General features: G+C 40.1%; 1 protein-coding gene across 12 annotated transcripts in view; it reads right to left on the bottom strand.

Annotated features, from left to right (window-relative positions):
* LOC130579379 (G patch domain-containing protein 2-like) overlaps nt 1-12,225 on the bottom strand; it is a 127,622-nt gene that overhangs the window by 22,680 nt on the left and 92,717 nt on the right. For 9 of the 12 annotated variants that reach the window (XM_057376478.1, XM_057376148.1, XM_057376306.1 and 6 more), the window contains 5 exons: nt 9,581-9,757; nt 9,130-9,209; nt 7,016-7,083; nt 6,076-6,124; nt 4,716-4,801 (listed from right to left, as the gene is read on the bottom strand). In XM_057376478.1, the coding sequence (XP_057232461.1) occupies nt 4,716-4,801; nt 6,076-6,124; nt 7,016-7,083; nt 9,130-9,209; nt 9,581-9,757 (460 nt within the window). Of the gene's footprint in view, nt 1-4,715; nt 4,802-6,075; nt 6,125-6,176; nt 6,217-7,015; nt 7,084-9,129; nt 9,210-9,580; nt 9,758-12,225 lie in introns of all 12 variants that reach the window. The other 3 variants (XM_057376630.1, XM_057376555.1, XM_057376226.1) reach the window with 2 other exon arrangements.

Raw genomic sequence — 12,225 nt, 5'->3', positions numbered from 1 at the left:
CTCACAATGAAGGTCTCTGAAAAGTCCATACAGAGCTAAACTGTGACAGTCTGTGGCCTTCTTGGAAGCAGGAGGCACATTGCACAATTGTGGGTGTATGCCTCTCGCTGTAATCTCACTTCATCCAGTTTGTCTGCCTACACTCTTTATTCTAACCCTATCCTTAGAGGAAGCAAAGCACGTGGATTGTGCAGTGAAAGTGAGAGGCAGTCATTAGTCTACTACTATACAAACAAGGGATGTTATTATCCTCATGTTAAAGTGAATGTTAATAGAGACTGCCTTTTAACAAAGATACCGCTACTAAAACTCCACACAACCCAGCTGTTGCTGTTGTGATGCTCTATTCAGAGCAAACACAAGCCAAATGAAAGGCTTTTTCTCTAAGCCCTGAGGTGTTACCTGAGGCTRTTGATGGTGGCTTCACAAAATTAATAGTAAAAGCAGAATTCTTTCTCCTCTTTGACTACAGAGCCAGCTGGGCACCAGTCTAATCTGCACATAACATGTGTAAATCAATACAAGTTGCTCATCCTATCTGCATGCAAAGCTTCAGCACACGCAGGTGGTTCTTGCTATCACATCACACTGTAGATATTCCCGATGCACAGCAGTCTCCTATGCCCTGCAGAGCCACATGGGAAGGCTTCTAGAGCACATTTTCAGATTCCAAAATCACTAATAGGTCAGCTCATTTCTTAAACCATCCGAATCTCATAGGTCTTCAACTGCAGCAGTCTGTTCACAAGTAAGCACAATAATGATGTGGCAATTCCATTCCTAAAGTCTGTGTGTGGCAAATGCAAGTGAGCACATTTTCCTCTTGTTGTCCACTCTAAGCACAATGTGATCCCATATATTGTATTCCCTATTTTCACAGTGAATCACGCTATATCTGTGCCAGAAAGACTCCTACTATTTGGCAGACCTGCTGAGTACACAGATTTGAAATAGCAAGTAAAAAAAAAAAATTCTGAAGCCAAGGGGAATTTATTTTTCCCTCCAGAGAATTAGGATTCATCAAAATGGGAACATTAGGCCTCAGTCAACTGCATGTGACACTAGGTTGAAAGCTGCTGTTCATTGCACGCCTGTCAGAAGAATTCAGTTATATTCCCAACTGGAGTATTAGCTAGGCTTTAGCAAAGAAGACATGAAAATGCTCCAGCTGAATGAAAAAAGAGTGTAAAAAATAGGGAGAAAGATGCCTAAAGCAGTTGACAGCAAGCATTTTTAAAATAAAGCATATGCTAGGAAGATAAAGATGTGTGGATAAGTTGCCTAGAATGACCTGGATACTGTCCTGGTCAACTGGGAAAATATGAAATTGTGGACATCTGTTCACTACTTTGGCTGCCTCAGAAAAGGCTCGGCATTGCAGGCAACCTCTGTATTTCCACATGCTTGGGTAAGAGAGCAGAAATCTCAGGAACTCTATTCACAGATATAGAAGTGACAGAAGATTTATTTTCACGAGCATATTTCTAGAGCTGGAACTAGAATTTGAGACATTCAAGTCTGTTCAATTTAACAGCACCACCAAACTCGGAGTATGGGGCAACAGGCAATGCATGAGGATCTCTCCATCTTTATCCCATGTTCCAGGCAAGATGACAGACCTGCTTCTAAATCAGAACACTCTAGATTTACAGTGAATATTAACAGAGTACATGCATAGCAATTCTCTTTATCTATGCTGTTCAACAGTCTAACACAATCCTTCAAATCTCCACCTTCAACATCTACCTGCCCTCTGAGGTCCACTTGTCCTATGACCTCCACTGGGAACATTTAATTACTTTTTTTTCACCCATTAGCCTATTTTCAAGGCTAGGCAAATAATATATGGCATTAGGGACAATTTATCTTCTACCTTCCTCTCTTATTCCACCTGCCATCCAATTTAAAGGGAACATTGGTTTTAGGCTCTTCTAAAACTCTTACCCTGCCTCAAGGGAATAACATTCCATAACCAACAGCCTACAGCTTCTTACCAAGAGAACACTGAATAACCAAAATCTAATAAGATATTCAACTTCAGCCTATACAAAATCCTCTTAGGTAGAAGGAGTTCAATAAAAAATTCTGTCTGGACYACTCCTCCCATAGAGCAAATGGGCAGAGGGGAAAGAGGGGAAGGATCCCTTGAGTTGCCCATCCAAGTCTCTACTTGCTTGCTTTTAGCAGTCTGCATCATGAAGTCGAAACCTTAACAGACAAGACTTGATTAGCAAACGCTTTGTGCTCTTAAAGGAGAGTAATTATAGGCATGTGAAAAAAGAAGAGATCCCTGAGGTACTCTTCCTTGCATGCCTCCCGAGAGGCAGCAGGGCCATTAAAAATTCCATGATGAAGAGGAAAAACAGTCTGGGAACAGCCAGGAGGCAATACAGCAAATTAATACACCAGCCATCCCTTGGGAGGACTGCAAGAAAGCAGAAAACTCTCCTTGCTTCACAAAATAAAATTATACCACTAATGATAACAGTCACCACACACACAAAACTGCTTCTAATGACGGGTGTGAAATTCCCAGTGCTGTGCACACACTTTGAATGAAAGCTCTTCTCATCACAGACATAAATCAAGAAAGGTAGTGTACGATTTATACAGCCTTTCAAATAAGACTTCCCAAGGAACCTTCCATATAGGCTTGTCAGTGTCAAGGAGGAGGCTCTTTCTCAACCCTCAACTGCACTCAGCATTCTGGCCTTCAGCTCTGCTTAACAGAAGTACTGGGTTACCAGTTTTCCAGATGAACTGMACCAAAATCCACCACTGAGACAAAGAAAACATTTCCACAGCAGAGAAAAGACTCCACTTAGTAACTATACTCCACTTAGTAACTAACTGGACACACTCTGTGATAGCAGAAACTAAACAGAGAAAGGCGATTTTGTATGGCATGGCATGTTAACTGGGGCAATAGCTCATCTGAGCTTACAGAGATCACCTGAACCTCCCATAAGAAAATGGACTACTAACTAGTAGGCTTGACATGTAAAAGCTAAARAACAAATACTGTCAAGAAAATATTTCTCTGAAGGAACGATTTCCTTCTGTGCCCTTAGCAGCATCTTTACATAAAGCAAGTTCCTCATACCAAAGAGTTCAATCCTTCCCACATACATGAGGCTACGAAACACATTCATTCTTTTCATATTTCTTTCTCCTATAAAGGTTCTTGAGCACATTTCACACTAAAATAGGAACTACTTTCTCAAACTCCAGGCATGTAAAAACACAGGTGTGTCTAGGATGGTACAATTTCTCTGTCAACTCAGTAACAATTTATCAGTGATTATGTTTTTCAGAACACCAGTCATATGTTCATTAGAGTAGGGAACCAAACATATATATTAACTGGTTAATTAAACTATATACCCAGGAAAACATAGCAAACACAATATCTCCACATTTAGAAATCCCTCACAAAGAGCTTGGCTTTGGAAAGGGCCTTCACTGGTCATCATGAAGTGGAGATTTTGCCCTATTTTAATTTGCGAGCAGTATTTGTCCAGCTCACATTCCTGGAAGACAAACTTCTATAAAGCACCAAGTAAAACACTGGAGGCAGAAGAAAGGTTATCCTAGCTGAAAATGAAGAGACCAATCAATCTTCTTGCTTCACAGGCAGAAAACATCCCCAGAGTGGGGCAAAAGCACAGAAAGGAATCAATTTGCTGATGCACAATCTTCTGAATTCTTTTTATTCTCATCCAGTTGAACATTTAAGAGCTGATTTCTTCCTCCCTCCCCTTTTCCAGCTTTAACATGCTGGCTACAGCAGCATGAGGTCATGGTGCGACATCGCAAAATTCCCTGCAGAAGTCAGTGGGAAGAGAGGTTTTGCTGGGTGGGTGCCAAGCTTCCGTTCAGACACATACAACCTTAGTTCATTTTTCATGCTCTATTTGCTAATTAACAAGGGAAAGAAAGCCATGAAGCTGAAAGTCCAGACATTTCTTTCAGATTGGTTCCCTGGTACAAGCACATAAGCAGAATTGTGTCCAAAGCAAGGCTTTGTCTACTTGTACAGGGAAAAGAGCTCAAGGGCACCTTACCTTTAGATAGTCACCTGCAGCACAAAAACAGGAGTCACCTCTAAGGCCAACAYTTGAATTTAATTTAGGATTAGTCAGCAGAAGGTGACTGAATAGTATATTAACTGAATTATGCAGACCCAAATATACCTAACATCTGGCCAGACCAGATCTAAATTTCAGCTATTGCTACAGAGAGAGATATCAAGCCATTAGAGGTCACCTCAGGTGAGTTCTTAATCTGCTCAGAGGGTCTATTTTAGACATCTAGGATACAAAAATGCTTCAGCATGTCACCCACATGAGTTTGTCAGCACTTCTCTCATCTTGTTCCAATTTCAATAGCGGGCAATGATACCCCATCCATTTGTACCTACAAAAGAGACTTTCAGCAACTCATTGCACATTTCAGAACAGACTGCAGTTATTTCTAAAGAAACAGTATGTTCTGTCTGTCTAWCATACTGTTTCATATACTGTAAGGGCTTCATTTACTGAGACTCTTAAATAAACTGCATTGCTACATTTTATACTAAGTTTGAACATGGGATTTCTAAGGAAAAGTGTGTTAACTTACAGGTCCATGAGTATTGCTCAGTTCACACAGTACTACTGAATACATCCATGAGAGGGAAGTGAGACAACCCCAACAGAACAGAGGAAGGGAGTTACCTGGCAGTGCAGTGTGCTGGTGAGCATCTTCGGTGGGAAGCATCAGCAAGCACATCCAGAGAGTACAGAGGAGATAATGGATTGAACTGGAAAGTCAAAAGATTTTATTTAAGCAGAGCATTAAAAGAAACAGGATCCAGATACAGCTCCTGAGATCTATTTTTTTAGCTGTTCATAYAGTATAAGGAGACCTTTCTGACACTTCAAGAGGTGAGACTAGATAAGAACTGATTCTCATTTCAGACAAAAGGCTAGCACAAAGGGTGAAGCAGCAAATCTCATAACCACCTTCTCCCAACAGACAGTCTTAGCACACTCCTATTCCAACTTGCGTTACTAAAAATGCTGGTTGACTAAGAGCATAAGTGCTCTACTGCTGCATGCCATGAGAAAAAAGTCTGCTTCTCTTCCAGAAACCTCCTTGTCTACCCTCACATTGTAGAAAAAAAAGTCACTGTTATGAATCCTCCTTAAGTGGGACTGCTAGTTTACTGTCAATGAAGTAACACTGCAAGTGCACAGTAAGGAGAAYCACCAGGAACCCTCTGTTTTTGGAGTGGCTGATTCAAGTTCATTTAAGAAAAATAAAAGCTATTTACTTTTGCTCATTTTGAAGGTTATGTAGTTATTCTTATCTTTAGCAATATAAAAGCAATTGGTAAAATGAAAAATACACAATTGTGCAAAGGCTTGAAAACTATTTCTTGCCATACATGTATTTTTAGTCACCTGAAGGGSGAAACAAATTTCAGTTCCTACTGCTCACCAACTATAAAACAACTCACATAGGAACAGAAAGGAGTGTGCATGGTCCAGAGCACTGTTACAACCTGACTGCTCAAAAGAAAGATTGTTTTTTTTGCTCTTTGCTATTAAGAACCTGAGCTTTCATCTCTTAAGCAAAAAACCTCCTAGCACTGAAGCTAMGAAAGGCTTACTGAAGAATATGAAAGTGCATACACAAGAGTTTCAGTTACAAGAACACCTATTTCTCTTGCTTATCGCCTCTTACATTTTTCTGTTACAGCTTCTATTTAACKACACCATTTTTTCCCTTCTCTGTGGATGAGACTATAGTAGAAGCCTGAGCCAAACAAGGCAAAACAAAGCATTTAAAAGGAAAAAAAAGTTCCAATGCTTAAGGAATTTTGAGAGGCCAAAGCTCCTCTTGACAAGAGGCATTTTCCCTCCCTCTCACTGTCAGAAAGGAAGGACTACACTAATCTGAAACAAGGAGATAAATAAAAGGAGTTCCCGAGCTATTCAGTTTAAATAGATAATACAATGCCTGAGAAATGGGCTGTGTTCAAAGCCCAGAAGACATCAGTTAACAAAATGAGAAGGGACAGGACTGCCTTACCTCATGTGCCACAGTGTGTGGGAAATCAGAAGTCAGCATTGTATTCTTTCTAGAGAGAAGGAAACCAAGAAAATAAAAAAGGAAGAGCAGAATCACCTTACCTGGTTGCGATCTCTCTTCCCCATGGATGGTAACCAAAAACTGGAAGGAGGCAGAATCAAAAGGATAGGTAGGAGCAATGCCAAGGAATGAGGATGGGGGAAAAAAAGGAGGGTTGGGGGTAAGGGAAGAACAGAGATGGAGGAAGAAGGAAAAAGATTAAACATAATCAGGACTCATATCAAAAACCACAAATTTCAGATCCAAGGAAAAAATTTAGCTATCAGCAGCTAGTGAAGACTGGACCCACTGCATTTCAGTCAAGAGCTGTCATCCTTACCTACCCATTCCCCAGAACAATATTAGGGAGATGCCAAAGGATAAATGCCATGACTATTTCCAGTGCTAACTACAATTTAAGTACACTAATTGGGGAAGGAGACAGAACACCAAAGAAAGAAAAAGTTATTTTGGAGCTGCCTTGTCATCATTTCTGCAGTCTGGGTATGCACCCATAGTGTGACTGAAGCATTTTAAGAAACAAACATATGGGCCTCAGTCTTAACATCCAAAAGATCTGCAGTCAATGCAATGGCACATTACAAGGGAGGATGAAAGAAAAAGCTGACTGCAAACAAAAGGGCATTTGAGTAGTGTCCAAACACTACGGCAGCCTTATATAAACATATATATATATATATATATATATAAAACAAAGGAGAAGTCAGCAACTGCAAGTAAGAACACAGAGAAGCCATCAGTAGAACACTGTCTCCCATTCCACAGGTTACACTTAGGTCTCCACCCAGCTCTTCATGTCCTTCAGCCCCAGAAGGGAAGAGGATCCTATTGTTCTTCCTCCCCTCCCGAAGTTCTATACAACAGCTGTTAAGAGCCTTACTCTTTCTGGCGTGGATCACTAACAATATGACCTAGCCTCTCGGTGCCCAGAGTGCTCATGGAGGTCTCCTGAAACACAAAGACAGGTAAAAGGTTGCAAACTCTCACACAGTGAGCAGAAAATAGTTTGCTGCTGCCAGTAAGAACAAATCTTACTCCCCTGGGTCACATCCTTTCCTTACCAGCCCACTCTCAGCTAAACATGTTCACTCCTTCCTTTCAGAGCTTCAGCTGAGATGATTTAACTAATTAGAATGACCGAAAATCATTCAATTTTATTTATGAGGCTTGGTTTTTATTTTTAGTGATGATATTTGCTTGTGGGGGACACACCAGAGACCAGACTAGTACAAAGCATGTATACCATACAGCACAAAGATGTATGAGAGCAGGGGAAATGGGTGGGAATTGCTTCTTTCCACATTAATGGGGTCAGTTAGGCCAGAAATAGGTTGAAAGGCAGGATACTACACAGTTCCATCAACAGTGGGGATTCACTAAACACTGATGAATAAAACAAGGAGAGAAAGCATGATGCTTTTGCCCTTTCTGAAAGCAGCAATTCAGCAGCATGACCTCTGGCAACTAAAGAAAAGGTAGGTCCTAGGAGAAAGGACTTGCTCTGGGAGCTTGTTGCTTCCTGCAAGACACTGCCCTGTGTATGTGCTCGATGCTGGCATACACGTACACACAGCCTGAAGCACCAGCTGCTCATWTCTGCATAGCAACTCCCTCCAAGAAAGAAGCATACTTTGCAGAAAGGGGCTGAAGATGAGGGCAAAAGCCTTTCACAGGTAAGATTTGTTTGTGTCAGGTATGTAGGCAAAACACACTCAAAGTTTGGGGGCAGTCATAGCAGCAGGGGTGAAAGATGGTCTATTTGTTACAGCAGGAAAATTATTAACTTAAAGTGCCAYAATGTTTAAATTTACGGTTTATTACTGTGTAAATTACAAGCCATACTTTTGGTAATTAGCAGCTCGCTGGCGGGGAGCTCTGAATGAAACTCATTATTTATGATTACAATTTCGAGAGATGGGGAAGGGGGAGCAGTGACCTCCGCTGCAAATGACAAAGATCCCTTTAAGGTGATGAAGATGAATTAAACAAGTAAATATTATCCTTCTCATTTGGATCATTAGAGGTGTGCCGCCAGGCCCAGTCACTTGCAGGTGGCCTGAGGAACCCTAGCTAAAGTCAGTTTCTTGCCAGCTGAGGATTCATATTTTGAATGCTGGTTACAATTAAGCAAGGTGAGTGGAAGAAAGAAGGGGCAAACAAGTATGAACAGAAGGCAGCTGTCACACTCCTCTAGACTCCAGGTCCCTCTATCACACCTTGTTAGTAGACTACAGCCAGTCAGCTCAGAACTTATGCCAATGTTTTCAAAAGCACAGAGAACATGGCAATAAAAAAAAGCCAACCTGACAATACTTTCCTTCTCAGAATCATCTTTTACAACAAACAGCACTCAACACTCCATGATGCTAGACCCAACCAGTTTTATCTCTCTCTTTTCGACAGATATCTGCAAAGTATTGTTTGTTCTCTTGGAAATAGAACTGATACTTTGTTGTTTGATCTATATATAACAAAACTAATCAATGGCTTTGGGTAGCTTTGTATGTATTCATTGCATATACCTTTTTATTCTCCTGTCTTCCCTCTAAAAATGCAACTGCTAAAACCACCTTCCTTTGCTGCCATTCATATCAGTCTGCTTTCCTTATGTAAAACTCAGCCTTCCTTCACCTTTGAGCCACCTCTCTGCCCTTGTAGCCTCATCTGAGCATGCACAAGTCTCATGCCATCATCATTCTCCCCTACATTCTGTCTAAATCTTCTTGATATTTATGCTCCCTGCCATTCTTCTTCAGGCCTCCTTTCATCCTGCTTTTAGCAGATCAACTGTCTTTGCCCCTCTAAATGGCCCTTAAAATCCAGTTAGTCACTCACTCACCTTCTGACAGTCAAAGCAGTTAAACAAATCAAACAATACACAAAAATATACAGGACCACTTTCTGCAGAAAACAGTTTACACAGTATCTTAGAATAATACTTCAGGACTGATCAGAATCGGAAATACAAAACTACCATCTTTCAAAAGGGCATACCTTGCCAACTAGCCTCCTCCGACCTTTACGGAGACAGCGGGCAGCAGCTCCTGGAAGACGATTCAGGCGAGCATGAAATCCTGAAAASCAAATGCAGAAAAACTGAGCTATGAACACAGAAGATTCTTCCTGACAAAGCCATCAGGAAAAACCCTTAGTTCAGTAATCAAATCAGATCCTCTGTCTCTTGCTTTTCAATCTCAAAGATGTATATATGCCAATTTATTCACAAATCAAATAAAATTCTTATTTTTAAAAAAAGTAAGACTCAGGAATGCAGGCAGGTGGTATAAATATTTTGCTGAACTCTCTAATAGTGCAGTTTTTTCTTAACTGGATCTCAAAATAATAAAACAGATCATCAATACCAGTTTAAATGCAGCATCTATGAGCAGAATCTACTCTTGCCATCAAAAGTTCTTAAACACATGGCATTCCTTATAGACCTCACCTCTCTGAGCTGGCCGTGAGGGTAAAAGGAAGGTCGAAACTGAGAGCTTGTCCAGGCCTGAATCAATCCTTTCCACTTCAGATCGGTGATCAGTTCCCCACTTAGGAAGAAGGTTGGGGACAGTGAATCCTGGAACACATTCTCCTTCATAAAACCAATCACTTTGCTCATCATCTCCTAAAGAAATAGGATGGAATTAGCCACAAATAACATCAATGTGCCCTGTAACAGTCCGTCAAAATACTACAAGTCGGCATTTCAGAATGTGAAACAGCTGAAGTCTCATTAGGAATTCCTTCTTGAAGAGCCTTATATTTGTATTCTGTTTCAATGAACCTCGGTAACTATGGGGCCTCACTAAATGCTTTAAACTATCCAACTCATCAGTCTACAGAATTTCCCTATAGAACAAAGCCTCTTTATAGACCTGCCTAGGGCAGGTTTAGCACTCTGTTGCTGCTGCATCTCATCAACCTTAGTTCAATGTTGTGTGATGTCTTATGCAGAACTCTTTCTCTGAAGTAATTACTGCAACACTGGTAGAGGCCAATCATTTGGCACATGTTATAGGCTGTCACAGGGGAGACTTCACAAGAGGGGAAGACAAGGCTCACAGAGTAAGCAAAAGAAATGTACTCACTGCTGAGAAAGACCCCTGGTCTCCTCAGACAGCAGCTAAGAGGAAAACACATAACTATGTGAAATGGTCAGAGTAAAAGCACTAACCATGCTGTGAGTTGTTCTCAATAAATACTTCTTTGAATGTGTCAGAAACTACAGACCCGCTACAAAACTAAAGCAGCAGCAACAGAAGGAATGACCAAAGTCTCYATGAAGCTGGGTCACCATAGTTAATGCAGTCTAAAACTAAACTGAATCAGACACTGTGGTGTCTGGCCAAAAATTTCGAGAGCAGTAGCACATGAGCAGCATATGAAAAACAAGCAGAAGGAGGGCAAAGAACCTGATACATGTAGCTTTTCAGTAGTCAAACTCACAAACAGCCACATGTAATTGAGAGGTACTTCATCTAGCCTTAAAAAAMTAACACCTCTACCTTAGGGAAAATCCTCATTTGCCTACCATTAAGTCTCAACTCAAGGATCCCCATTTACTCTTCTTTTCTCACTGAGTTACATCATTCCTGACCAAAGTCCGTTATACCTATACACACATCTTGCCAAGAAAAAAAATAGAAGAAATAAGAAAAAAGGAGTACAAGAAAGTAAAAAAAACTCATCCTAGTGAGAATGCTGCAATCTTGCACACAACAGAAGGAGCAACACACAAAACCAACTCCAATCAGCAACGGGTAGAACAGCCAGGACACTTTAACCCAAAGCTCTGATAATGTTTTTTTCACCTATCAAGTTGACCTACCAGTTTTATCTTAAAATATAAACATCTCATTTCTACTTCACAGTAAACTAAAACTAAGTAATGTTAAATAATTCTTCTAGAAAATTATAATTTGTGCAAAACTATTCCTAGAAATTTGGGTCTATGAGCATAGTGCCCTGTCATACCCCAAAACACTACTTTCTCAAGACAAAATTTAACTATCAGAATCATATGCTAATGCTGCAGTAATTTTCACAGTAAGAGATCCAATGAGTGTAACAAATATAAAACCAAAAAAAAACCCCACCTTACAATCAAATTATTAATTAGGATCATTCTCTGCTCACAGAAGTGTGATGGTGTGTGCAATTGCAAAGACAATTTACTTAACTAGCAACAGCAGAAATATTACATGATGCAACCCCAAAAGAGGGAGGAAAAAAACCTACATTTATTTAAGAATACTGCCACTTAAATTTCCCATTATTCAGATTACAATTGTGCTGGAAAACTATTTCTAAGATTATGACCTGTCACAAAAAGACTTTTTATGCTCTCCCTATCTCACTGACATGGAGAGCAGCTGTTTTTTTTTAATTTACTTTATGACTAGAAATTGTTAAGGCAAAAAAAAAAAGAAAAGGAGATTTTTTTAATTTAGCCTGAAAGTGCAACAATATTTTTAACCCTTCTAATATAACTGTAAGCTAAAACATCTTGGCCAGAAAGCTGTCATAGTATAAACTGTTTGAAGAGAGACAGACTTGATRATGAGGATGTCAAACTTCTTCTAGTATCTAGACAGGGAAGGCTGTAACTGGATTTTATTAGTTTATCTAAGTCCTGTATATTGAGCATCCTATTTCTAGTAGTAGCCAAAAATCAGTGTCTAAAACAGGGTATAAATTCAGGGCAGGTATATAGGACAAGCATATAGACAAGTATATATATACACTACCCATATATACACTCCATCAATCTTGTTTTGGATGATGAAGTAAAACATTTCAGTCACCCCTCTGCTTCATCATCTGATACACAAGTGCTCACTAATTTCAGTTCCCCCTGACCATTCATCACTAAAACAAGGGCAAAAGATTCTACCTTTGTGTTGTCTTTGAAAAAACAGAGTCTGGAAACAGGTATTTTCCAGCAAAGGTCAATGTTGGTATTTGACACCCCTACTCTTAAGGAAAGTATTACACTCACCRAAAATCACATGATTAGTCCTACAGCCTAAATTATCATCAGGAAACAYGTACGTGTGTTTGTTGTCATTGTGTTGCCTCACACAGGTACCTGGG

The sequence above is a fragment of the Malurus melanocephalus genome, unplaced genomic scaffold, assembly GCF_030028575.1.
Source record: "Malurus melanocephalus ecotype Western Australia unplaced genomic scaffold, MMel_1.1 scaffold_0, whole genome shotgun sequence".
Taxonomy (NCBI): domain Eukaryota; kingdom Metazoa; phylum Chordata; class Aves; order Passeriformes; family Maluridae; genus Malurus; species Malurus melanocephalus.
The sequence above is the reverse complement of the archived record's forward strand: the minus strand, read 5'-3'. Positions and strand labels throughout refer to the sequence as shown.